The sequence below is a fragment of the Pseudomyrmex gracilis genome, unplaced genomic scaffold (genome assembly GCF_002006095.1).
Source record: "Pseudomyrmex gracilis isolate BER0280 unplaced genomic scaffold, ASM200609v1 scaffold_48, whole genome shotgun sequence".
NCBI lineage: Eukaryota > Metazoa > Arthropoda > Insecta > Hymenoptera > Formicidae > Pseudomyrmex > Pseudomyrmex gracilis.
Window position 1 is genome coordinate 338,250 of NW_018020632.1, and position 27,887 is coordinate 366,136.

Here is a 27,887-nt window from a genome sequence, read left to right on the forward strand (position 1 = left end):
ATATACACGTGTGTATTTCTTTGATGACTCGGCAACGTAAGCGTAATTTGTCTTACTTTGAATTTTTGCCTCAATTGTTTTTTTTTTTTTTTTTTCGAGGACCTTCCACATGTCTTTTGTACATCACAAACGCCGCGCGCTCTCGTCAGCGAGATCATACCGCATTGCGATCACGTCGCGCGGGTACATACGTGTCCGATTTGTAAGGCGCGATGCACGAAGGCCTCCTTCTCACAATGAGAATGATTTCCAATATCGCTCGGCATACACCACTAGCACACACTCGTTTTCCTTGACACACCTCGAAGAGAATTGACGAACCTACGCGTTCGCAACACCGGCGCATCTCTCCCACACGCGCGACAAACTTTCGCGACAAGACCAAGTTCCTCTCCGGATTAATTATTTAGTCGATGATTAAATTTGACAATCATCGTGACAAATAACGCGGTTAAATTGGAAGAACCGAGATTATACAACGTTAGCTTCAATTTTCAGAAAACAATCTCAATTTTTTTTTTTTAATTTATTTACTCACAACGGAACAAGTCTCTGTGTTGCAAAATTGGACAACAAAACGAGTCACAATAAAAACAATGTAAATACATGCGCAAAAATTAAAACATCAAGCAAATGACATTATGAGACACAAGAAAACAAGGACAAAGAATTCAAGATGAGAGAAAATTAAGACGAGATGAAAGAAAAATCAAGAACATACAATATTGCTCGAAGTAAGAGAGAAGGAGAGAGAGAGAGAGAGAAAACACTTGTCCTAAATACGGAGCCGTTTTCTCTCGCGCGCAAAACTTTAGATTGATCTCGTAGTTCACCGAAAGTATTCTCCGAAGCCGATTCTCAAATCGAGAACTATCGCCGACAATTCTTATGCACGATCATCCGTTCAAATAAGACCGGCATGCATTGCTCGAATGCGCTTTCACGCTACGAGCCGCATCACTTCCGCCGCGCGCGGTGAAACCTTACTCCTTCGCGGATATTATTAAAACAGCGCGGGATCGCGCGAACGTTTAGCCGTTTCGTTTTAACGGGCGTTTGAACGAACCGACATTCATCGAGGCAACGAGAAAGACCGTTCGAGACAAACTGTTTCGTGACAAACGAACTTGCGCGTAACGCAAAAATAACAAAATGGCACGCCATATCTCGTGTGCAATATTTATCTATTCCAGTAGAGTGCAAAACAGGTTCAAGTGCTGTGAAACCGTGAAAGCTGAATGCGCGCAAAATCGTTCTGGAAAATTTATGCAACGATATTACGGAGATTTCTGATTTCACGTTTAAATTACGGCCGTAGTTTCTTTTGTCAAAAGTGAAAACGAATTATTTGCAATTAAAATTCAAATTGCGATGCAATAAATATTTTTTTTAAGTTTGACTTTGGCGGGATCACTGACCTCGGCCGCGCGGCCTTGGCGGGGCACTGACCTCGGCCGCGCGGCCTTGGTGGGGGAGGTTACTGACCCGGCCGCGCGACCTTGGCGGGGTCATTGACCTCGGTCACGCGACCGCAGCGAGGTCACTGACTTTAGTCACGTGATTATGGTATATATATAGATATGTGTGTGTGTGTATTATATATAGATATAGAATATTATATATAATACATATAATATTCTGTTTTATTCTTAAAAATAATAGCGTGCGCGTAGCGCGCGTCTGTGATGTGCTAGTTTAACAAAAGTATCGTATTAGCGTGTCTAAACGCGCTATAGATATTCAGGACGTTATTTGTGTTATGTACAATATTATAATGCGCGTTAAGTATGACAGATTATTATCGCGTGACAAAGCGAGAAACGCGCGCACACACACGCGCGCGCGCAACACATGCCGTCACAATTATTCTCGCCGACTGTGCGATTTAATTGTTCGCGGACGATCTCTCTCTCTCTCTCCTCTCTCTCTCTCTGTCTTTTTCTAACAGAAAGAAAAGAGATGTGTCTTTGGTTTGCGATCGCGAATGGCGATAGCGTCAAGTTGTCGCGCTAAATCCGCCGAGTGAAAACGGATTGTATTTTTACAGATCGCAATTTAGATACAAGTGTCGTCAACATTGAAAGCAATTAAGTGTCCTTGTGACAATGTGATCCGTCAATAAAAAGAATTGGCGGTCATTTACTTCGCGTCGCGCGAACACTGCGACGATTTCGCGAATTCCCAAACAGGAAGTAGAAAATTACCTAGATTGTGAGAAAGAGAGAGAGAGAGAGAGAGAGAGAGAGAGAGAGAAGAAAGGGAGCGAAAGTATTTTGTTTGACGTGCGACATATTGTTAAGAGGACAATGTTGACGGATGTGCGCGGGAAACGCGAATCCATTTATCCGCGTTTATTTTGCGGAACGCGAAATGTGTCTCGCCTCGTTTGCGTGTTGCGTTCGAAGTCTCAGGCGACGCCCCGTTGGCACAATTTTTCCTTTGGACGTGGAAAAAAAAAAAAAAAAAGGAAACGACGCCGCGCGTCGCTCCTGTGCCGTTTTACGAGCGATCTGCTTGCTCAATTGCGCTTGAAACGACAAATCGCAAAAGTAGAATTGTGGCGTAAAAAAAAAAAAAGTGGCTCACTTTCGATGCCGCGGCTTTTGTATAATTCGAGAATAAACGGAACTCGCGTAAATCTCTCTCGCAACGGCGACGGCGGCGGCGGCGGCGTCCCTGAAACTCCCCCTAAATCTGGATCTGAACTCGGTGCTGAAGAAAAAGTCAATTTTTCACGAGGAATATGCGCCCAAACGCGAGCGAGAAGTTTTATTCCGATGAGTTTCTCTCACCGCGGGACAAGTTTTTTTATCCGGCGAGAGTTGACAAGTGACAAATGGCGGGACGAATAGATAATTATCCGCTGCGCGCGCGAAATCACGTGAACCAGTCACGTTGAACTTACATTTATGCAAATTGGCAATAAACAAAAAAAAAGAGAGATATATCAGACATATCAGACAATCTTCCTCGCGTTTAAAAAAAAAAGCGCACCTCTTTGAGCAATATATAAAGAAAAAAAATGTGGGATTTACATGAGAACAGTTTTGCTCGAGCGAATCAAAAATTAAATATGCGATAAACAAAAATATTGACAGACACGTTCTTTTTCGCTAGTTTTTACGCGCCAACTTGTAAATGCGCATAACGCGCGCGTATCTCTTTGTTATACAAATTGCCAGAGATTTGGTTTTTTTTACATTCTCGGAAATATATCTCCAAAGAAACGTCGATTTGACTCTTTGCCAGCGATTGGCAACTTGTCAAGGATGCTCTCTTGCGTTCTTTAAGTGAAAATGAAGAAGCGACGGTGGGTTCGGTTCATTATCGACCCGAAATCCGATTCCAATTCGTTATTTCGTCTTCGCAATCTTAATTGTTCTTTTATCGACGCGAGACGTCCGAACGTCTCGAACCGACTTTCGCCGCCCGAATGACACATCGATGTGAAACAAATATTTCCTTACGATCTCTACGTATTTTGGATCGAATTCCGTTTCGCTTTTTTTGCGTCGCTACGGATACGTGACGTGTCATCCGCAAAATAGCGCGCGGTTAAAAAAAACGCGTCCGAACAGAAGAATCAAACGAATCGCGATATGATCGCGTGCGCGCACGATGAGAGATATAATCTCGCGCGCACGCGTGACAAAACATCGCGAACATCGATTGTGCGCCGTCACATTCGAGAAACTGTGTGCAATTAAAATTTGTGCGCTAAAAATCCATCTCTTTTTTTTTTTCTGTGGATAATACTTATCTCGCATTTTTGCCGCTAGTTTTATCATTCCTTTCAATTTTCTTTATCTAATGTGTGCTATGTCGCGCAGTTGCAATGTGTTTTTATCTTTTTTTATCTTCTCCGTGGAGAAAGTATCCTATCAATTTGATGAGACGTTATATTGCGTTTTTTCAAAAATTATTGAGAGAAAGTGAGTTAATTAAAAATGCATAAAAAATCAAATACGTCAGACAGAAATGTAACGCACACAGTCTGTAATTAAAATAATAAAACGTTCACGTACGCGCGGAAAGAAAGGATTTGTTAGATTATCACGAAGATTTAGTCACCATATGGCCGGCAAGAAAATTTTGCTATTGCGATTTTTTTGTTTTTTCAACAAAACGTTTTGCCGACGAAAACAAAATTCAGATTCAACAAATTTCTCCGCAGTTTGTTTGTTTGTTTTTTGAACATTTCTGAAATATAAATACCAAGCGACCGGACGAACGGTCGTGGGAGCGCGCGTTGTTACACATTTACCCATCAAATTATCCGCCTTAACTGATCCGGCACTTTGTTAATTAAAAATTGTGCGGCCCGAGGACCGCAGATGTAATTATTGTCAGCGGTAATGTACGGCGCGCGTGCGATAATTCGGATAATTGGTCAGCTGCTATCCGTCGTCGTCGTCGTCGTCGTCGTCGTCCGAAAGTCTGCTGCATTCATAAAAATTCTCGGGCCATAGAATAACGTCCGACCTACTTGTACACTGTGACTACTTTCACTTGCGAGGACGAGGTCGAGGCGCGGATGCACGGGCGGAACGAATTTCCGATTGACGCATCTTTCTTCCACCTCTCTCTCTCTCTCTCTCTCTCTTTCTCTCGGCGCTTCATTCTTAACAAACTCGATTTCTTTTGTCGTCAGTTACAGTTTTACAACAAACTTTCGTCCCGAACGCCGCGTTCGTTTTCAGAGCAGGACGGAACGTTTTCGCACGCTTTTTTCCTCTCGCGACATGTAAACAACGAGAAATTCGTTTTTATCCAACGTGCTTTTATTGACATCTTTCTTATTTATTTATTTTTTTTTTTTTAATTAATAATCATCGAGATAAAACGTAGTGCTAATTACTATAATTTATTTTTTAATTAACATTATTTGTTATAGAGTATTAAAAATAAAAAGAGTCGGTGTAGCTGTGCTATTTTACCAGTTCTTTTACGTTCTCGCTGTTTCACGCATTATGTTGCACACTCGTTCAATGTGTGAGAGTGTTACATTAAAGTCGTAAATCGCGCGGCAGCGATTTTGGGCATATTTTTTTAACAAACTGTTTTTCCCCAGAAGAATATTAACAACTAATAATCACGCAGTTCTTCTTCTTCACAGCGTCGAATATTTCGCCAAGACCGTTTCTCTCTGCGATATTATCCGGAGTTCTGTCGATAACAGAAAAAGAATGTTTTTTTTTTTTTTAGCAACAATGATTATAAATACATTAATAAGAGAAGAATGCGCGAAACTCTACGAAGCTCTACGTCTCTCTGATAGAAAAAAATTAATTAATTTACCTGGTAGCCAGATTCCACAGGATGTTCTGCAGGATGTTGGATTGCGGCTCGCCGCCGGCTAGGATCATCTCGCAGACCGATCGATCCTCGCAAACGGCCGACTCGAGCAGACGGGCGTGTTTGTGCTCGACCGGCAGGTCCGCCGATCGCAGTTTCGACAGGACGATGGGCGGCTGGCTGAGTAAAAGATTCGATTAAAAATCACGAGCGAGCGCACATTCTCTACGAAAAATAGAGAAATAAATCACTCACGTGGTGGTGCTGTTGACGCGCACGACGTTGGGCGTCAGCGTTGCCAGTAACAGACCAAGAGGCAGAAAAGTGCCGATCAGATGAATGATCTTCTTCCAAGGCGACGTTCTACGAACAAGACGCTATTGTTAAAACAAAGTCATTATTGTTACATATTAATTAAACATAAGATGTAGTCGGTAATTGGAAAAAATTGATTGCAACATTTAGTAGGGTCACGTGACAAGGAAAAGAGTAAAAATACCACGTGACTATACTTTAGGTCATTGACTTTTTCAAAGGTCATTGATTTTTTGAAAACGACCTTTAACGAAAGGTCAATGACCTAATATATATATAACCTAATATATACATATATATATATATATATGCCGGTATAATATATATAATATTATATATATATTATATATCTATATATATCTATATATAATATATATTATATATATTATATATAGATATAGAATATATTATATGTAATATATATGATATTCTTTTTTTTACTCTTCCCTGTCACTTGACCTTTCTTTAATCACGTTTTTAAAGACACGTGACTTTAGTCACGTGTTGTTTTTCCACTCCTCCCTCTCACTATTTTTTTGATTTTGATTTTCATGCGTTATTTCTGACATCTCTCTAATGTGTATTATACGGTTTGTAAGAGGTATATACTAGCTGTCATCGCGGTGACAGGTTGTGTTCACTTATATAACACGTTAAAATAAAAACAATAATAGCGTGCGCGTAACGCGCGCCTGTGTTGTGCTAGTTAAAAAAAATCTGTAACAAGAGAGAGAGAGAGAGAGAGAGAGCTTTGGTTTCACGCAACAATGTTGCTTCGTTAACATTTTAATTATCTTATTACGTTAGCGTTCTCTAATTTCTCTTTCTCATTTTAATGAATCTTCGTTACGCCCACCTTCTCGTTCGCGGGTGGTAACGCGGTTCCTCCGCGTATTGCACATTGTGATTTTCGCCACCCGGCTGATAAAACTGATAAGGAAATTTGTGCTTTCTCGTGTAAATCGACTCCTGTTGCTGAACCATTATCACGTCGTTGCCCTCCGGTTTCTTCGTCATCTCGAACGCGATCTCCTGCGGCCGATGAGCACCGCCCTGATCACCGGTAGTGTAGTAGCCGATGACGTACGGAGATCTCGAAACGTAATCGACCATGTAATCGACCATCGGATGAACAGTCAGTCGATGATCGCTCGTTAATTTCCCAAAGATCGTGTCCTGCGTCTCCGTCGGTTTGACGCCGACATTCTGAAGAAGCGTCTGATCGACGTACACGGCTTGCCGGGCGGAGGTGGTGTCCTCGAGCCGCGATCCCGAGCTCTCCGTGACGACTCGCTGACCGTCGTCGTGGTGAACACTCGGCGTCCGGACCGGCGCGCTGGAATCGTCGTCCTCGAATCTGATTCTGTTCGGCCGCGTCGATTCGTTCGGCACTTCGCTGTGGCGCGCATCCTGAACGATGCCATCCTCCTGAAACCGCGTGTCGAGCAGCTGCACGTTATTGTCAAATCTCACGTGTTGAACGTTGTTGAAGGGATTCGTTCGCGTTCTCGGTTGATCGATCTCGCCCAGATGCACGCTGGGTTTGAAAACGTCGGTGTCGTTTCGCGAAATAGCCACGATCGGCGACGTCGTCAGTTTTCGATCGTTAACGACGTTAATCGCAGACGGCGACGTCGTCGTTTCGGAATAATCAAACGATTCGTCGACGAAGGAGATTTTTTTATCGCGCGTATTTGCTTCGGACGTTGTTTCGATAATCGCGAAATCACCGATCAAAAGATGAAGCATCAAGAAGTGACGACCGAACTCGACGATCTCGAACAGACGCATGTTTTCCGCTCGATTGAGTCGATAAAATAATAATGTATACGATATGTGCGCCTTTGAACGAGCGGCCTGTTGAAGACAGACAGCTTCATTCCATTGCAAGGAGTTCTCGACTAAGGTATTTAGCGCGACGTGCCGCGACTTTAACTCCGTCGGGACGAAGATTCAACGCCAATTCTAAAAAGCGTGAACGTGGGAACGATTTCTTAATCGCTCTCCGCCCCGCACTCCAATTGTCGTTGACAAAAGTAAGTGCCGGGAGCGTTTAGTTCGAGCAGCGTGTCAGGTGGCGCGATGGATGTTGGTTGTTTGCGACGACGCGAAGATGTTTCGAAAGTATCGCCCCTCAATGATCGGACATTTGTTTAAAAAATTAACGATTAGATATTCAAATGTAACAATCATAACAATTCTTAATGTTGTTAAACATTTTGATGTATTTTTATTAGTTTTTAACTCTACATGTACATAAATAGTTTGTTATAATTATTGTTTCAATGAAAATATTAGACAAATATGACACTTGTTCGATAATTGGGATATTTATTAAAGAAATAACAATTGGATACGTAAATGTTAATTATAACAATTCTCAATGTTCAGTATTTTTGATATATATTTTTAATCACTGGTTTTTAACTTTACATGTAAAGTAGTTTGTTGCAATTGTTTCTTCGACAAATGTCGGATTACCGCTTGTTTGTTCACTGGAATAATTATATCTCGAGTGTAAAGCTTTTATATACGTGTGGAATACGCGTCTGCTACAATTTTCTCGCGCGATTACCCGAAACAAATTGAATGTTTGGCATCACGCTTGACGTAAACAAGAATAAATCCTGAGGACGACTTTTCCAAATTGCATAAGCGAGAAAATAAAACGATCCTTCATATCCCGGAATACAAGGTAACGAAGCGGAAGGGGTGAAAAGATGACTTTCTAAGCCAAGAGTTTTATCGCCGAGCGGTGAGAGTCTGACCCTGTTTTCGCGACGAGGTCATTTCGATATGTTCTATATGCGCTTCTATGTGCAGGATTGTTTGATCATTTATAATACCTCACGGAGAGAGATTCAATTCTTCACAGTTTCTATTTCTCGTTCTTCTGCAAAAAAAAAAAAAAAAAAAAAACAAACGCGGAATCGCGATATGACGCGTCGTTGAAATTTGAAGAAAATTACACAATCGCGCGATTCGCGGTGAGAGACGATAATTGTGAACAAAAAGAGAGAGAGAGAGAGATTTGCATATGCAATCGAGAAATTTACACATAACCCGAGATCGTTTTTGTTTTTTAATATGAAAAATATGCGACTTTCTCTTTTATGATCCGCCGTAAACAAAAATTTCTTATTACGAGATTGTTATTTCTCCGCGCGTTTAGAATTCGTGTCACTTGTGCAGTAAATTACACGCGATAGCAATCTCTCTCTGTTCAAATAAATACTTTCGTTGAGACTTTCTGTTATCGCGCGGAGATCCCCAACATCTGGACTACATTCGCGCGTTACCCCTTTTCACCCCTACCACCTTTCTTCTCCCGTATCGTTCTCTCGTCTCATCGCGACTCTCCCTCCGGACTATGGCCGACAATGAAAGTCGACGCTGCATTCTATTCGTAGTTCGTTCTTTTATTTTATTTTTTTTTTTCAAGCGTCGTCATCGCGGTCGTTTTCGCGGTTAGCTCGATACCGTCGTTAGATCGACCTAATTCCGGTTTCGAGTAGGTTAGCCGACCGCTCTGTAATCGGAATCGGAAGTAGATCCACGACGATCTTCGCGAAATATGCTCGAGTTTGTTTCGTTTAAATAAACAAAATCTATTTTGCAATTTGACCGATCGAACAAATTTTTGCAATATGATTAAATTCAAACGAATATTTTCGGAGACGATCGTGCGTTTTAACTAATGCGCAGGTAGCGCGGAAACGCGGCGATATAGATAAGAGAAGAAACCGTGTTCGCGTTTCTGGGTCGGGCGGCGGGCAAAAAGTCTTAGATATCGGTGAAAATCTGGCAGAAGAATCGGAAACTGCTCGTAAAACGGAAACTGCCGCGTTTCACTCGCGCGAGAATCATCATCGTCGGCGACGACGCGAAGGGGCGGGGAGTAACAAAGAGAGAAAAAAGAAACAACCGAACGACGAAGAGGTTTCTGGGCCGCGAAAGCGCAAAAATCGGTAAACGACCGATTCTGTGCGTTTTGTTCTGCCGATCCGATTCCGGAGAGCTCACCTATACGAACAAGGCCAAATCGACGATTTGCCGAGCATGAAATTCAAACGGCGGCCTTCTTTGTGTCCTTTACGCCGGTCGCGTGATGCGCCGCGTGTCCTTAATTGTGCGGTCGTCCAGCCAGAAACTCACCGTTTCCGGCATGTGATCTCTTGCACACACAGTTAACTCGCTGATAAATACCTGTATAAGAGATAAACACAGTATATTTATTGCAACTAAATACATTCACTGCTAAAACAAATTAATAAGCATGTGTATGTCTTGTAATATTAATTTATAACCACAATTTTCTATAATTTAATAACAATATTAAGTAATATATCTTTGTTTTAAATAATAATAGTAAATAAATAAAATTTATATTAATAAAAAAATAATGACATTAATTATTATTAAATAATATTAATTATCAGAGAATTTGTGTGTGTAGAGAGTAACATATAAATACATAGGTATTTTAATAAATTTTACAAGAACTTTTAATTAATAAAATTATAAGGAAAGTTAGTTTAACTCCGATAGAGAATATATCTCTCTTGTAAATAATAATAATATTAAATAATATTGAATGTCAGCGAATTTGTGTGCGTGTTTGTGTTTGTGTAGAAAAGAAATAAATAAATATAGATATAGGTATTTTAACAAGTTCCACAAGAATTTCTAATCAATAAAATTACAAGGAAGAAACTTTTTAGCCCCCGATAGATAAGTATTACAACAATCTTTGCTCTCAAGTGATAATTGCACATGTACTTTTAAAACTAATCGCACGTGAAATCAAGCGCACTGCTAAAAAAAAAAAAAAACAAAGATAAACCGGAAATAAATATTTCCGCACACGCGTTTCTGATTAAACAATTCGCGCACTTTTATCGCGTTGACTGACAATAAAAAAATAGAAAGATCTGAAAATTTCGCCTCATTATATCTTTCTAATGCAGCCGAAACTCGTCTATGAGAAAAGAACGCAAGAAGAGAGAGCGAACACACACAACTTCGTTGTCTTCTCGCGGAACGTTCTCAGTTCCGCCGCGTTTAAACGCGGTGAAAGTAGCATTTTGACAAAAGGTAAAATTCGCGCGAAAATGACACTGTCGCCCCGAACGCGCGCGGCGACCGAGCAAAAGGGGAGCTTGTTTGTCGCCGTATCGTCATTCCGGCGCTTGATTGTTACGAGCAACCGTTGCAATTAGCGCGTGACGAGCGCGGTCTAGGTCTGTTTCTTATTTCTTCCGTCATCACTCCGGTCACGGCGAACACATTTCCGAATACATTTCGCGAGCAATTACTTGCGCGCGTCAGAGGGAAAATAACGCAGATATAGAATAACGCGTGTGTGTGTGTGTGTGTGTGTCTCGAGCGATTGGTTTCGCGCCAACTTTTCTCGGCTAATCGCGGCTTCGTGATTTTTTTGATTTTTTGATCTCTTTATCTCTCTCCGAAGCGGCAATAATCCGCGGCAATTAAATCGCCGCGAGACTGCTCGCTAATGATCGCCTCGTCGATCTTTAGCACGCGTTCGTACGCGTCGAAGTTAGACGGATCTCGAATTACCGGCTTGAGATTTTTTGCGCCTTGTCACCGGAGAAGTGTGTCTGATTAGAGATGCTGATAAGTGAGAAAGCGTTATTGTAAATAAGCGAGCGTCGAATTGATTGTTTTTTTTTTTTTTTAGCGAGCAAATGTCGATCGACACTCGTGTGTTCGCCGGTAATAACGGAAACGCTTCTCGGAGATAATGAAACCCAACGTGTAGTTGACGAAAAAAAAAAAAAACAAAAAAAACAATCTTCTATTCGAACGCAACAAACTAAAAATGCGCGTGTAAAACACGCGCTGTGAGAGAGAATCGAAATTAAATCGTCGAATCGATTAGTTCGACGCGTGTCTTCCGACGGAGGTTCTCTCGAGATGTATACGAGCGAGAGATTCTCTCGTTCTTCGAGAGAAGCAGCTTGCGAGGTGGAGGAATTATAAAACAAACCGCGGACTTTTACGGCCGCCGCCGTCTTTCTCTCGGCCGCAACATAAACAGAATTAGAAAGATGTCTTGTTCCTCCCGTATACTTACAACTTTCCATCTTCATTATTTTCACCATATTTTCTCCATTATTTCACGAGTCATCTAGGGTTTATTATTTCTGCAAAATACAACGAGAACTTTCACGAACGCAAAGAGATGCCGAGGCGAGTAAACGTGTATCTCCATGTAAAAGCGGGATAGTATTTTGTTACCTACGAAAGAAAGAAAGAAAGAGAGAAAGAGAGAGAAACGCTGACGAGGAAGAAGCGAAATATACCTTGAAAAACCGCTACTCTCTGTATCCCGTACAACAGTATCTCAGCGCGTAAAAAAAAGAAAAAAACAAAAAAAAAACTAATAAAAATACGAACATCATTCACTCGCCGCAGCCCGACGGGCTTCGATCGTTGCCATCGATCATCGATCGTACATCGGCGACTGACCTCGCCTTCCATTGTGTCCATTGTATTCCAGGAACGATCGTTATCCGGGGGAGAGAAGAGGGAAGAGAGGGAGAGAGAAAGAGGAGGATCCGCGCGAGGAAACCCTCCGCGCGCGTATTGAAGACGCGATCGCGGAGCGAGAGGGAGGAAAACCGCGAAACACACCGACGCGCGAATACGGGAAAAAGATGGTCACGTGTAACAGGTTCGCGGGAGAGAAGGAAAGACAATTGCGTGGCGCCCGTTCTCTCCGAGAGATATAGACTCGAGAGCCGCGTGTGGTAAGAACGGAACACACCAACAACGGGTTGCGAGGATCGGAGGAGGACGCAAAATGGACCAAGCGCCGTTCAAGTGGGGATCTGGATTAAAAGCAAACGAGGGCAACGTCTTGGCAACAGAGTCATCTCGGACCTTGGAGGAGTCGAGGCCACGCCAAGTGACTGCCACTTCCGCTTTTCCATCCGTTTTGTTTTTTTTTTTTTTTTTTGTCGTTACGTCGCTGCCGTTTTGTTCTTTTGTTACAAATTTTTCTCACAACGGGACGGACGGATTCTCGCGTCTCTTTTGGGAGAGATCCGCGAACACGCCAAAAGTCTTCGGTGCGAGCCGGTGTGCCTCGTTGTTCATGTAATTGAAGAAGGGACGTCTGCTATCGACACGGTCAGTGTGCGACGATCCCGCTGTGAATTTATCCTCTTTTCTACGTCGTGACAATCTTTATAGCGTAATTAACACGGTAGAGAGAATGTCGCAGAGACCTAGACGAGTGAACAAAGTGGACGTTTTTTTTCCGAACGGTGACATGTGAATTCCGAATTATGAGAACTGCCGATGCAATTCTTCCGAGAAATTTTAGCTTCTCACTGTTGTGTGCAATTTCTTCTCTCGTCGTTCTCTCGACTTTGAACCAAAAGCAAACGAATATTTTGTCCGAGTCCCGTTTGGGACGACGACGTTCAAGATGAATTTTCTAACGCGATCGAACACAAAAAAAAGAAAGTGAAATCGACGATGCGAATATCTTCTATCTCTCTTTCATATATTCGTTTTACTTTATTTATTTATTGTAAAAAAAAAACAAAAAACAAATATTCTGTTCGATAAAATTCACGTCGCAACGCGAAATAAAGCTCTTTGTCTTTCAGATGACGCCGAGGGGAGCGCTATGTCTGCTCCTGACGATTCTGACGTTCGGAGGATCGCAGTGCGGCACGAGGTACTACGTGAAAATGAGGCCAAACGCGTCGGAAATGTTCAAGACCAAAGCCGACGGTTTGAGAATTCTTCACGAACCGAGCCACGCGTCAGCCACGTCGAACCCGTTGTACGCCGATAAAACCGAGATTGAGCATCAACTCGAGGATAAGAGGATGATCAAAGAGATATCGAACGATCAGTACAACCGTAGAAACTCGTTCGTCGAAACTTCAACCTTCAATCCGGATGTGCTTAACAAGTTTCTCGAAGAGTACGCGAACAAGATTAAGACAACCACCGAGAGGGACTTCAAGTATCCTTTTCGAATTGTGAAACCGCCGCCGGAACCGCTCGTTCTTGAAATCGACGACGAAACCACCGAGACCACGACCGCCCAGCAGCAGGAAGAGGACGAGAAATTCGATCAGAATGCGAACGCTACTTCGACAGACGATGCGGTAAGAAAAATATGATTTTTTTTTTTTTTTTTTTTGAAATAAAACAATAACGTAATAATTGTTGTTTGTCGAATGAATGCGAACTCCGCAGCAATCAAATACATTTGCAAAGAAATATAAATTTGAGAAGACAATAGAGTAAAGTGGAAAGTTTAAAATTAAGATAAAAGAGTGAAGAAAAATATGAAATTTGTTAGTTTTTAAATCCACTTTGTTGTTTTTTTTTTTTTTTTTTTTTATCAACAGCAATCTCAAATGATAAAATGATAATGTATTGTTGCTGCTGATTTAGCTGAGTGAGGCATTAAACGACACCGTGAAGAGAAACAAATATTACGGAGTGAGCACTTACGAGGATAGAAACGGTTGGGTGACACTGGAAGCAATTCCGTGGTCGAAAAGCAAGATTTCAAAGTGGCAAGCCAATCCCAGCACGCAACGGCCTTGGCCGGAGATAAAGCCGTGGGATAAACCGAGCATGAAGCCGTGGGCCAGCGACTATTCCATCAGACCCACTTATGAAAACAACAAACCGTGGTGAGTGCCGCAACCGCTAATTTTCCTTTCACTGCGCGAAGTTGTGTACAAATCGCGTAAAACAAGAAAAAAAAGCAAGCTTTACACTTATTGGAACGAGAAATATTTACTGTTAGCCTCTCTCTAATTCGAGGTCTGTTTGTTGTTTGAAACAAACGAGTTGTCTCCGTTTTTCGCGACGATATCGCGCGAAAGACCTAACTTGAATTATCTTTCACTCGGAAGAAGTGTGCGAATTTCGAAATAAATAAATCGAATCCCAGGTACGACAAGCCGAAGCCCTGGTCCGAGACCAGCGAGAAGCCGTGGCAAAAGCCGATCTCGCGACCCTCTTATCACTCGGACGACAACAACAATCAGGCGCAAATATGGCCGCCGGAAAGACCGTCCTGGAACAAGTACGGGGATTCTCATCGTCCCAACAGCGACATCATCACGGACGACCGACCGGCAAATTTCCCGAGCACCTGGTCCAAGCCGCAAACAGCCAAGCCCTCCTCGTATCAGTTTACCGACAGGTACCCGGAGAAGGACCAATCGAGCGACGGCAGCAACTGGCACGATTATCCGTCCAAATACGAACAGGATCGTCCGCGACCCACGCTGATCACCGAGAGACCGAACTTCTCGCACTATCAGTACATTAACAATCAGTACGTTAGCAGCCATCCGCCCAGTCATCCGGCGAGCGGCGACGGTCAGTGGGTCCTACTGTCGACCAACAGGGGATACTCCAAATCGAGACAGAGATCGATCAAGATCGACGCGATAAATCCGGAAACGTTGAAGAACACGACGAGTCGCAAAAATGGGAACGGAGAGGATCCGGCGGTATCTGTGATGACCTCGAAGCGCCAGGTTAGGCTAGATGATCAAAGAAGCTTTTCCTAGCTCATAATTTTGCGTCCGGTTAATTACTGAACTTCACGTGTGACGTAAATTAAAGATTATTAGTTAAAAAAAAAAAAAAAAAATTGATATTTTTCTGGATTTCGCGGGATATTGATTGTTGAACGGTGTAGCTTCGAGATTAATCGAAGAGAAACGTCACTGACGGCCGCTTCATGAAAGATCGTTTACCTAGGTCAGATTGACGGTGTTGCCGTCGGTCAACGGCACGAACACGACGACGTCCCACGGAGGTCTCCTGGAGGTCGAGAAGACGTTCAAGAGCGTCGACCAGAGTCGCAAGGAGTACGAGATGGAGAGACTGTCGACCGTGCCGAACATCTTGAACAAGAGACCGATCAGGAACACCGTGGCCGCGCAGCCGTCGAGTTCGGCCGTTTTGGCGGCCGTCGGAGCAGGTACGATGTAAAAACAAATTGATCTGAAAAAAATTACATCAGATCGCAAATACGTTCTTTTGATAATTATTTGGTGCATTTCTGCAGGATGTCCTCTAAATATTTGATTTGATTTGTCTCAATTATTATGTTTAGTTAATTTTATTTATAATTAAAAAAATAAGAGGGAAGTAAGAAGACTCGAAGTTTAACAAAACAAAAAATAAAGATAATAAAATTAAGAATTAATTAAATCTTAAATTGAAGATATAAAATAACGAATTATAAAAAGAGATATAAAATGTAAATAAAATATAAAATTAATTGGCTACGAATTATTATTTTATTATTTTACTTATGTGATATATTTACGTGCGACGACAGGTATGTTGCCGGCGACAATGGCGATGATGATACCGATGATGCTGGGTCGGCGAAAGAGAGACTTGAGACTAACGGGGCTGAATCTACGAACGTCCAGTGATTTCGCAGTAAACGATTTGCCCAACAAACTCGCGACGGAATACAACAACCGACAGGACCGTAGGTACTAAAGCTTAGCCAGAATTCACCTCAAGAAGAACTCTCTCATTAACGGCGATGTGGAGAAGCGCGCAACATGTGCGAATGACGTTTGAAGTTTTCGAGAATGCGGGACGAGGCATTAGGGAATGCAAGAAAAAACGGAAGTGGCAACCGGTACTGCGTTACCGGTTTCCAGCGAGAGAAAAAAATGCTTGGTTACAAAATATTCGCGTGTTTGCAAAAACACATCAATTTCCGGAAGCGGCGTCAGAATAATTTTTTATTAACTCGCGAGTTAATTAGTCGCAAAGAAAATCAAGTTCAATTTCGGCTCCGATTCTTATCGCCGCGTATTCGTGCGTATTTACACACGATTTCATGAATATTGATCAATTAAAAGATAATTGTAAGCGAATATTTATTTGGACATCGACGCGCTTCGACGCGGACGTAACTTTATTCAATTTAAATTTATCGCACAGCATTAACGCGTTATTATAGCGATAAGAGAGAGAGAGAGAAGCGCGTTTCACAATCTCAAGTAATTTTTATACCGCGTATAAATGTAACGGCCGAATTTACATCCGTGCCGGATTTTTACACACACCTCGGATTATTCGACTCGCGCTCGCAGAGATTAAAAAACCAAAAACCAAAAAAAAAAAAAAAGAAAACCTATTTGAAATCAAGTCCGGATGTTCGCGGATCTACTATTGAAAGTTTATCGATTACATCGCTTCTTGACGTGTGTTTGAAAGAAACAGAAAATATCGCAGCGTTTTTACAATCTCCATTATTTATTTACATAACGTGTGTATCAGGATATTACATAGAAGTTTGCATACTCTTATTTATTTATTTATTTATTTATTCCGTTCAGCTATTTATTTATTTATGTAGTACACAGTTATAAGTTGTCTATCCAGTAGCTCTCATCGGCAGCTCCTCCGTAACGTCTTCGCTCGCGTCTCCGGCGAGAGGGAAAGAGAGCAGCACAAACCAAAATACATATACGCTGTAATGTAGAGGAAAGAAAAAAAATAGAGAGAAAGAGATATTTTAAGCGGATTTTCAATAAAAACTGTTTATCGATTCTTGTTTTGTAAGGAAGAGAGAAATCTCTTTGGGGAAGAAAAAAAAAAAAAAAAAAAAAAACAACCCTTCACCACAATCCCGCGCTTATCTCTCTCGGCCGTCCTGATTTCAACAAAGTTTCGCGCGCGCGATCAAGACGCATTCCGCGCGAGACCCGAAGACCGACGCTCACGTCACAATCGAACACATTATCTTTGCCGTATAAACAAAAAACAAAAAAACAAACAAACAAAAGCGGATCGCGTCGTTTTTTTCGTCGATCATCGATCCCACACGCGTCGAAGAAAATTTATACGAAGAATACAGAGTCTGGATGAAGAATCCTTATCGTGCGCGTAAAACAAAACGAGAGATGTAGATCCTTGAAGAGGGAAGACGAGTCGCGTAACAGTAGTTCGTGTGTTCATCTTCATCGTTTTAGCTTTCTAAGTGAAAGGACGATCGTCGCTCGTCGCCTGGCGGCGCGAAAACATAAAAATATTGCGACGATCGCGTTTCTCGTGAAATCTCGAATCGACCGTGAAGAAACTGCTTCTTCACGTTCACCGACTACCGTTACGAGACTCTGTTTCTTGTGCGAGACGCGCTCTTCGGGATATTACGGTCGTCGTTTACAATGTCCGCCCGTTATTCCGAAGAGAGCGATGTTCGAAGCGTGCGCAATAATGTCCATCGCAAACTGATCGCCCGAAGAGCGTCGATGAATTGAAAGATCGCGCGTTAATGTCGCGCGCGAGAATATTCCTCTTTTCGTCGCACGCTCTTCGAGTTTCGACGATGTGATCGTCGAGATCGTCCTCTCATTCCTCGCCGTTGATTCTCTTCTGCACGTGAGTTAAATATCGCGCGAAACCCTCGCTGGCGTGCTTTAGAATCGTCAAACCCAGTCTGAACTTGATCTCGGCCACCTTCTTCACGAAATTGAACAGACTGAATCCCTCCGTGGGTCTCTTCGTGGTCGAGCTGTCGAACCACTCGACGGTCGTGTCTTCGGAATCCTTGGAACTCGACGTTGTGCTCGAGTGATGATTATTTTCGGACGAGTTTTCCGAAGAGGAGTTCTCGTTCGCTTTCTCGACGATCTTGGATGTCGATTCCACACCCTCGACGTTCGTCGCGTCCTCCGCGTCCCTCACGGGATTCCTCGTGGCGGATTCCTTCGCTCGCGTATTAGCTTCTTCCTGATGTTTCTTCTTCTGTCCCTCGAGATCTTCCACCTCGTTGTTCTCGTTGATGTGTTTCGATTTGTGCGGCTGCTGCTGATGTCCGCCTGGCAGTGCCGAATCGATTATGTCCAGAATCTCGTTGCTCAGATCCTCTTCGTTTTCCATCTCTTCGCGTTCCTCCTCGATCTCGTGCCTGGACGGTATTATCTGTATCACCGATTCCCTCTTCGATCTCGAATGCCGATCGTCGGTAACGACGTCTCGTTTGACTTTGAGAGCTCGCGGCCCGTGCTCGACGGCCACCGCGGTGGGCGTGATCTCGATCTCCTCGTAAGCGTCGTCCGGCCTGATGGTCGACGCGTCCAGATGACCGTAATTGTGCAAGTTGCCCGAATTCGGTGGGAAATTGTAACCTTGAGCGATGTCTCTCTCAAATTGCGTCTGACCGATTTCCGTCGACACGTAAACTGCTTTGCCGTCTATCGGTAATGCAGCTTTTACGTCGTAAGGATATTCTTTCGGTATATTACCGACGACGAACTGCCGATCCGCCGAGCCCGGAACCTCTCGCAGATCCAAATGCTTATTGCGATCGTAATAAACCGGCGTGGTATCGGAAGAATATCTGAAGTCCGTGTTGCGATACTTCACCGCCGACTGGGTGTTCTCAACGGGTCTGTAAACGGGCGAAGTTGACACCGGATATCTCGCATCGAGTTTCTTCGTTGTTTGCGTGTCGTACGCGCCGTCGTAATGCTGATACTGATAGTAATTGCCGTTGAGATCCTTCACCCTCGGGTATTTGTTGTCGTAGTTCGTCATACCCTGGAACACCTTGGACAACACTTCCTCCTCGCTCTGTCCGTAATTGCTGCCGTATTCGTCAAGGTTGTACTTGTAATTCGGCTCCACCTCGTAATTTCTTCGGGATATCGTGCCGCCGAAGGGATACAGGAAGTACGAGGCTAAACCGAGACCCAGACCTACCAGAGACATCACGCCGAAACTGGGCATTACCTCGCGACTGAGGAAGTTGTAGATCTGGGTGCTGATCGTCTTCTGCGGCTGCGTCTTCTTCTTCTTCGACGGATTTGGCGCGACCTTCGTCTCGGGCGCGATCTTCGACTCTTGAACCTCGTTGTCCACGACGGTGGTATCGGTAACGCTCTCGCTGATGTCCACCAAAGACATTGTTGCCGTCGTCGAACTTGGCGCCAACGAGGTCGTGGACGATGGTCGTTTACGTCTGCGAACTTTGTTCTTTTTCCTCTTTGAATTCTGTCTCGGTCGCTTCGTCGTGGTCGTTGTTGTTGTTGTTGTTGTTGTCGACGTCGTCGCTTCCGTTTGGGTTTCCACGTTAATTTTCGTCAATTCGGGATTAAAATCAAATTTAAGATCTATCCTGGAGTTGCTGAAATCGTCCGTGTCTTTCTCCACGATTTTGTCCATCTTATCCTTGTCGACCTTCTCGATCTTCAAGATCGGAGCGTTCACCTTGATCGGTTCTATCTCGATCTGCGTGGTCTCGTCCACGGATCCGGCGGGTTTCTTCAGTTGCACCTTCAACACGTTGTTCACTTTCGTACCCGTCGGCTTTGACTTTATCGGCACCTCCACAAGATCCGCAATGGATACACTCGAGTGGGAAGTAGGATCTGAGCTCGAAGTGGTTGTAGCGACACTCGGAAGTGAAGTCGACGTCTTTTGTGTATTCATAAGCACCGAAGCTTTTATCTTGGTAACGAACATGGGTCTTTCAGTGTTTTCCGGTTTATTATGAGGATTTGTGATAATCTGAACCGGTTTGAACGTCACTTTTTCGATTTTGCCAGTTGACGCGGATGTCTCGTTCTTCGTCTCGGGTTTAACTGTGGTTCTTCTTGTTGGCGTGGGTTTCGGTCTCTGCTGATTCGGTCTCGTTGGCTTCGTCGTAGCCGGTTTCGACTGCGAAGTCGATTTCGGTGTGGTAACTTTCGGCTTCGACGTTGTTCGAGTTCCCTGATTCTTCTTTGTTGTATGAACAGTTGTTGAAGAAGTCGCTTCATCGCTCGTCGAGGTGCTCGCGGTCGTGGTGCGAATCTTCAAGGTCGTGCTCGAGGAAGATTCTATTTCCTTCAGGTGTTGAGTAACTCTCTCTGGCTTCAAAGAAGTGGTTGTGATCTTCTTCGTCGTCGTTATAATCGGCTTCTTTGTGCTCGCGGTTACTTTCTCCGTAGTTATAACGGGAGTCAATAGCGGCGTTGTCGGAATTTTTTCAGGCTGCGAGATTGTCTCAACTTTTTCAATCGACGAGCTCGGCCTCACCGTTAGTCGTACTTCCGTCTGGAAAGGTTGATTCAACTTTATCTTTTCGACCTCCGCACTCTTCACGGTCGTGGACGGCGGATTCAGCAAGATCCAGGTGGAAATACCGCCGGTGGTCGTTGGATTGTTCTTGTAGGCTGTTATCAGCCGCGTCGTGCTCATTTCCCGCTCGAGTTCCTCTTCCGTAATCGCCATCGCCTGGCCGGGATGGCTGTTCTCGAAGTAGCTGAACTTGGAGTTTATCGGTCTGCCGAAACTCAAACCCACGGACTCCGAACTGACTTCCTTCGTCGACGAGGAGGAGACGTTGTTCTTCTCCGAGGGTTTTTGCATCACCACGTCGTGTTTGATCTTGGTAAGTTCCTTGTTATTGACCTTGATCACGTCCGTGACGTTGAGGAGTTGAGTGGCGACGGTTCTCAACGACTGATCCATATATTGCAGATCCTTCAAGTCACGGGTGCCATTTAATTGTCCGCTGAAAGAGAATTTTCGTCATCAGATTTCGTTTTTAAAAAAATAATCGAATGTTGTTCCGTTGAACACGTTTATATTTTGAATAATTTATGATATTATGACACGTTATATTATCGCGCGCGTTATATTCGATCCCGTTTTATGAGAGGAAATTTATACTTTGAAAAACTGATATATCGCACAATAGTATTTGATTACAACAATTAAGAAGATATTTATTACAGTGTTACATGTTTAATGTTTTAGTAATCTAAAAAGAAATACGAAAAATTCTTACAACTGCTACGTGTTATTTAAACATTATTCTTACCTTTTTTTAATACGCGATACCGTTAGAGCTTTTCACATGTTAATAAAAATATTGCAATTACTGTCAAGTATCACATGTATAAATAAAAAGGAAAGAATATAAAAGCAAAAAGATTATATGACCCAATTTTAGTTTCGTTTTGTTTTTAAACTTTCGAAAATTGTTTCACATGTTTTTTTTTCTACTTTTCTAGTAGTTTTTATTATTATAGTTTTTAATCATTAAAAATAAACCATATATTAATTTCAATTTCATGTTTCAGAAACACGTACGAGAACGCAATCACAGAAGAAGAAGAGAAATCTTTAGTTCGATTTTTTTATAATAGTTTCAATACATTTTAATATACGGTCGTCTAAGAAACTTAAACGTTACTTAATATTTCAAATTTTTGAAAGTTTTACAAGGAGTTGTGTTACGGTTTAGAGTAGCATACAGGAGAAAGGACTTGAGGAAGAGGTTTTACAGATGAGAATGTTGTATTTTTTACAATATAACTAACGTGTATGAAAAAAATATATGTGTACAATCGTTCACAAGAGAATGTACTAGACATTTTTTCGAATCATTTATTAATATTACATATTTGTTTTTTTTTTTTTTTGCGTATGTGTGGCACAAATATTGCTGATATCCTGAAATAATGTAAACTTTACACTTTGTAAAATATATTGACACATAACACATAAAGAATAGATGCTTATATCTTAAAAATAAATATATTATCACCGAAGAACTTACGTGTGAACCGTCTTGTAAAAAAAAAAATTGAACAGACGATAAAATCTCGCAATACACTTCGACTGTTTTACAGATAATAATCTTAATAAAAACGATGATGTGTATAAAATGTATATAATAAAATTATGTTAGTAGTTGTAATCTGATTATATCGCTCATTTCATGGTTATTCTCATGTAGGACTATTTTTTTATTTTTTTATTTTTTTATTGACAGTTAAACATCGAATGTTTCCTTATCGTATTTACTTTCGACTAAAAGAATAAAATAAGTAAGAGTGTTGTTACAAATTATATCGTTATTAAATTATATCGAACTTACACGACCTAATATAACAGTTAATTGTTTAACATTAATATATTTTAATTATTTTGATTTACATCTAAAGAAAAGAATGGACGGAGAGATGCAATAAACATTGTTTATATTTTATTTGTAATCGCTGTATTATCATTCAATGAAAAGTAAACGTCTTTTTTGATAAACGTAATTGCGAAGTTGAATTGTTAATATATGTTTCGTATAGTAATGCAACATAATCTAAAACAAATACAAATTAATAATTGCCTTCTCTTCGCTTTTTCTCCCTGCCAACTAAATCCCGAACAAAATAAATAAACGCTAACTCTAGTGAGACCGTACATACTTGCTTCATACAAGTTTTATGCCATGGCTTTTTTATTTTGCCAAAAGACACGCAACTATCAAGATCCACAATGTATCCAGAACGAACCTCCTCGAGTAATCTCGAGGTAATAAGAACATAACGAGATCGGTTACGAGCTCGATTCATCTCCTGCGCTTCCTCCGTCTGCTCTTCCACTCGTTCAAACGATCGTACTTGTGCACGGCTCGTCTGACGAATTCTTCGAGATTCGGTCTGAATCGGATCGTCACCGTGTCGGCCGCACGTCCGAAATCGAGAACGCTCGGTAACGCCCACGGGAAAGCAACCGCGGCTACTCCGAGCACACCGGCCGCCATTGCCGCGAACGGCGCCGCGGCCAGACTGAAGAAACTATAACCCAACGGATTCATAAAGCTGAAGTACGTGAAGATCGAAGCTATCGATTCCAACACGCCGCCCGGCGACATGTCGAAATCGTCCTCGTCGTCGTCGTCGTCACTGAGAGAAGACGATCCCGAAGACGAGGACCCAGGAGCGGCGCCGGGTCTGGAAGGGAGACTCGGAAGAGCGGGAAGCTGCAAGGAACCCGGTGCCGGGCCGTTATTGGCCTGACCCATTACCGTTCCGGGAGAATTTAAGATACCAGAGGGTACGTTCGTGGAAACCGGGGAGTTTATGGAACTGGGACTTCCGGCGACAGGTGTTCCACCGACCGGCGGAACAGCCGCGGAACTCAACGGTTCGTCGACCGACTCCACGGTGGGACTGTCGACGAATGATTGGGCTGGACCGTCAACGGATGCGTCCTCGGCTGGACCATCCGCAACCAGGAGACTCGGACCCGCCGTCGCTTCCGCGTCCGGCACGTTCGAACCGGATATACTGATCTGAGTACCCTGAAACACCTCGACGGTCGAAAGCTGCGAGACGTCGGGGTTGTTCTGTTCGGGAATCCCAACGGGATTCTTCTGGGACTCGTAATAGTCGTTCGGTCCCGCTGTATCGAACGGGCTCGAACCGTACGATCCGGTTGACGCGGTTACGTAACTGTTAGCGGAATCTTGATGAGAGAGATCGTCGATCTCTTCGGAATATTTGTTGCTCTCGTTCGCGTCGCCGTAGCTTTGGGTCGCTAATGAGGTTATCTGTTGAGCCTCGGTCGGCCCGTCGCTCGGCCTGATCACGTTCGTGTTCAAAACGTGAGAATTGACGATTATGTTCAGATCGGTGCATCCCTCTTTGCTCTGAATCGTGTTGTTCACGCGAGTGTAAGTGTTGATCATAATAGTCGGACAGTTTTTGTTGTCCGACGAAGAAAGGGTGTTGGTTTCCTGTTTCGACGGCTTGTGATTCTCATCCTTCTGGGAGGTGAACATTATGTGAACATTCGGTCTCTGAGGAAGATCCGGGGAAGATTCCGCGAGAGACTCCGAGAAAACCGTATGATCGGAAACCGCGTTCTCGGACTGAGGCGTCTTCAGTTGCGTCACGGTCACGTTCGGTTTCTTCACATCGTCGTTCAGAATGTGAACGACGGTGTTTTGCGTAACGTGCGTCGTCGGATTGTAAACGGTCTTGTTCTTCAGCAACGTCGCGTCGAACGGAAAAGAGGGAGTCAAAGCGGATGGAACTTTGAGCGAAGAAGAACTCGTTACGTACGGACGAGCGGTTGAGGTCGGGGATGGCCACCGAGTTGGACGACTTGCGTAATCTACCGTATCGGAATTTTGATTGTGAGACGATTCCTGAGCGACGATTTTGTAATCGTTCTCCTCAGTACCGACACTCGGCCGATTCGGTTCGAAATTGTCGTAGATCGATTCCAGATTCGACTCGATCGGTTTGTAAACATTGTTGTGATACTGATTGTCGTACTTCGCGAAGTACGTGTCGTTCGGCGAGATATCCGGTATTCGCAGCCAGTGAATGATCTTCTTCACGCTGGAGTCGAGAACCGGATCCGGATGGCCGAAGTAGCCGTCGTTGTTCGTCAACAAAATCGGTTGGTCATCAGCCTGATGACCCTCCGATTCCTCCTCCAGCGACGAAGTATATCTTTCGTAATTGTACAAATCCTCGATACTTTCCAGAGCTTCGTTCGGCCAATTCTTCAAGTACGCGTTTTGCTCCGCGGACAACTCGTCTCTGGTTTTATTGCCGACTCTCTCGCTCGTCTGATGACCCGGCGACTTCTGAACGAACGGAGAATAATGATTCTTCGTCAGTTCGAATGTCGCGTCTGGCTTCTTCGCGGCTTCTGTTTGTTGAGCGAAATGGCTCTTCGTCGAGCTCTTCAATTGAACAACCGCGGACGGAACGTTGTTGTTGATCTTCAACTTGGAATTCAACGCGCTTACGTTGCGCCGATTGACGAACGGACGTCGAAGCTTAACGAAGTTTCTATTGAACGTCTTTCTGTGAGACGCGGCGACTCCCGATTTCGAAATTTGGATCAAGGTCGGTCGCGTTTCTAATTCGCGCGTCGATTTTTCTGAATTATTCAAGACGTATTCGACGCGCCGAATACCGCGGCGAATCGAATCGATGACGACATCCGATTTCAAATTGTCGTGCGAATTTGTCACGACGACCGAATCTAATCCGAGTGAATTCGTGCGAATTTTTGCATCGCGATGATCTCCGCGACGTGAAACGTTTGTCATTTTCGACGAAGAAGTATCCGAACCATTTGCTACTACCCAAGTATCGTCTTTATTCGCCAAATTGTATTCAATCGATCCTGACTTTTGTCGAGATCTCGTCGTATTGGAATTATTTGTCTTGCGAAAGTCAATTGAAAAAGGAAGATTCGCTGAGAAATCACGTCTCGCGTGAACTGGAATCGCGTGATCGACTGTCGACTTCGAATTTCGACTCACGTCAGACCTTAACTTCTCGAAACCATCGATATCCACCTTTTCGGAATAATTCACTCGACCGTTACCTAAACCGAAGCTCTTATTCGACGCTAAAGCAGATCTTATCCAAGCAGCCGCCTTATCGTCGTGAATCGTTTTCGATTCACTGGAAGAGCCTCGAGGTTTGTTATCGCTCGAATTTCGAGCGGCGCCGATTCTCGTCGAGAGTCGCGCGAATAATTTCGCTCTCGACAGCTTTGAGGGAACGCCCGTCGCTTGAAATTCGGACGTCCAATTGTCATCGAGTTTCGAACGACGGGCGTTAAACGTGCGAGCGTTAATCTTGCTCGTAGCGAGATCGCTCGCGCGTGAAACGATCGCGCCGTGCTCGCGCGACGAATCGACACTATCGCGGAAATACGTGATATACGACTTTCTATTACTTCCGGAAGTCCCTGTATACCTGCTATCGTTCCGAACAATGTCGTGCGAGACGTCCGGGGTTCGAATGCCCCGCCATCCCGCGCCGCTCCTTTCCGATGTTTCCACTCGTGAATCGTCTAAAAAACAAAAAACAAAGAAAATTTTGTTTTATTGAGGTTGGAAAGAAATTTGTTTTTTAACTTAGCTTAATTTTCGTTAAATCTAACAAACAACGTGATTTAATTCAATGGATGAAATATTAAAAAAAAGTAAAAAAAAATAAAAAAGATAATTTTTTATCAAATTTTAAAAAGATATTAAACTTAATAAATGAATAAATAATAACAATAAGAGACACATATAAGACAAATTTTCAGCGCAACATCCTGCTAACGGCTCTATATTAATTATTAAATATTAATTATTTATTCATTTATTAAGTTTAATAGACTTCAAGAGCCCGAGGGATCATCCTCAATTTAACACTACTTAAAAAGATACTTTGGCGGTTCAATTTTTAATTAAATTCCACAAACAACGTAATCAATTATTTAATCAATTTGTTTTAATACATTTTTTAAACTTCTAATCACACCACAAAGCTCCGTTAAAGCTCAATTTGCTGACAAGCAAGCGCACTGTCTTATTAGGAAATTTGATTTTGCAAGAAAAACGTGAGTCGTAACGACAGTACGTGAAGCAACGGCGCTATTGGTGGCTTCACGAAAAAAAAAAAAAAAAAAAGACAAGCTGCAATCCGATACGACTGCGACAATGTATAATCACGCGCAATGTTTCTCGGATGGTAATTTCAGATCTGATGTCTAATAATAAATATGCGTTTTCTCCGTAATGAAATATCGAACCAATTGCTTCTCGTGTAAAACGAAAGACTCGTTAGCAAATACACAGAAGGAGAGAGTTGTAGCAACGTGGAAAAAAATACACGTCGTCGAATTTTCCAAGCGAGCTCGACGACACGCACGACGTGCGCGCTTGATGGTCAGAGAGTGAAATATTTTCTTTATATTGCAATTTCTTATTGCGGTAAACGACGTCGTCGCGACGATATCGAACGAGAAAAGATAGCGGATTTTTGTGCAATTGGATAAACACGGTTCATTAGCCGCGATTACACGCGGCGAAGAGGATATAAATTTTAACGTTAGAAAATTGTTTCTCTTATATGTTTCTTCCTATCTCGTCATATATTGCGCGCGTTTTGTTGTTGCTATAAAACGTGTACCGAGATCATTTTCCACATCGCGATCTCTCTCGAAATAAAAAAAAAACATCGTCGAGGAAGAAAGTTTTCTTTGCGAAACACCTACCGCTTTTCTGAGGCCTCGTGTCGCCTGATCCCGCCACCAGCAGGACCACCACGATCTTCAATATCTGGATCCGCATTTTTGCACTGAAAAAAACAAAAACGAAGATAATTAAAAATTTATTTAATTTGTTTAATTAAATGTTGTTGTTGTTTCTCTCTTCCAATTAAATTGTTGTTGTCTTGTCTCAATTTTATCTTTCTTTTATTCTTTTCTGTTATTTTTTATTGCAGTTTTTCTTAGATATTTCTTTCCTCTTTGCCAAAAGAAGGTTTCCTCCGATTAATAAGCGAGTGAATAAATGAATAATTGTAAATTGAATAAATGAATAAATAAATAATTGTAAATTCTCGGCAACTGTCGAAATTGCGACGTGAGAGTTACAGAAGACACGAAAAGAACAGTAGTACGCGGATCGAAATATTTACGCGTGTTCAGAAACATTCTGT

The 27,887-nt window shown here is 42.8% G+C and overlaps 3 protein-coding genes across 4 annotated transcripts; 1 reads left to right on the top strand and 2 right to left on the bottom strand.

Annotated features, from left to right (window-relative positions):
• Window positions 1-5,078: 5,078 nt before the first annotated feature.
• LOC109853461 lies at window positions 5,079-6,790 on the bottom strand. The gene is made up of 4 exons (XM_020425612.1): window positions 6,467-6,790; window positions 5,551-5,658; window positions 5,299-5,475; window positions 5,079-5,166 (listed from the first exon to the last, which is right to left on the bottom strand). Exons 1-4 carry the CDS (start codon window positions 6,733-6,735, stop codon window positions 5,079-5,081), a joined length of 642 nt encoding a protein of 213 aa, XP_020281201.1. The 5' UTR covers window positions 6,736-6,790.
• A 5,691-nt stretch (window positions 6,791-12,481) lies between these two features.
• Window positions 12,482-17,237, top strand: LOC109853392. Of its 2 annotated transcripts, none has more exons than XM_020425476.1 (6): window positions 12,482-12,765; window positions 13,251-13,760; window positions 14,053-14,297; window positions 14,561-15,155; window positions 15,382-15,604; window positions 15,968-17,237. In XM_020425476.1, the coding sequence occupies exons 2-6, from the start codon at window positions 13,251-13,253 to the stop codon at window positions 16,135-16,137; spliced, it is 1,743 nt and encodes a 580-aa protein (XP_020281065.1). In that variant the 5' UTR covers window positions 12,482-12,765; the 3' UTR covers window positions 16,138-17,237. The 2 variants fall into 2 exon arrangements, with proteins under 2 accessions (XP_020281065.1, XP_020281066.1); XM_020425477.1 differs by having other exon boundaries at window positions 15,387-15,604.
• LOC109853462 (serine-rich adhesin for platelets-like) lies at window positions 16,902-27,517 on the bottom strand. Its single transcript, XM_020425613.1, has 5 exons — window positions 27,442-27,517; window positions 23,002-26,247; window positions 22,523-22,527; window positions 21,381-21,400; window positions 16,902-21,151 (listed from the first exon to the last, which is right to left on the bottom strand). Exons 1-5 carry the CDS (start codon window positions 27,515-27,517, stop codon window positions 18,004-18,006), a joined length of 6,495 nt encoding a protein of 2,164 aa, XP_020281202.1. The 3' UTR covers window positions 16,902-18,003.
• Between the last annotated feature and the right edge of the window lie 370 nt (window positions 27,518-27,887).

Coding starts and splice junctions, on each gene's coding strand:
- LOC109853461 (XM_020425612.1), bottom strand. CDS start 6,735: ATGGTCGATTACATGGTCGATTACGTTTCGAGATCTCCGTACGTCATC. Junction 5,476..5,550: donor CGCGTCAACAGCACCACCAC/GTGAGTGATTTA, acceptor TCTTTTACTCAG/CCAGCCGCCCATCGTCCTGT. Junction 5,167..5,298: donor CTGTGGAATCTGGCTACCAG/GTAAATTAATTA, acceptor TGTTATCGACAG/AACTCCGGATAATATCGCAG.
- LOC109853392 (XM_020425476.1), top strand. CDS start 13,251: ATGACGCCGAGGGGAGCGCTATGTCTGCTCCTGACGATTCTGACGTTC. Junction 13,761..14,052: donor CTACTTCGACAGACGATGCG/GTAAGAAAAATA, acceptor CTGCTGATTTAG/CTGAGTGAGGCATTAAACGA. Junction 15,156..15,381: donor TGATGACCTCGAAGCGCCAG/GTTAGGCTAGAT, acceptor TCGTTTACCTAG/GTCAGATTGACGGTGTTGCC.
- LOC109853462 (XM_020425613.1), bottom strand. CDS start 27,517: ATGCGGATCCAGATATTGAAGATCGTGGTGGTCCTGCTGGTGGCGGGA. Junction 26,248..27,441: donor CACGAGGCCTCAGAAAAGCG/GTAGGTGTTTCG, acceptor TTTGTTTTTTAG/ACGATTCACGAGTGGAAACA. Junction 21,152..21,380: donor ATTACTAAAACATTAAACAT/GTAACACTGTAA, acceptor ATTCTCTTTCAG/CGGACAATTAAATGGCACCC.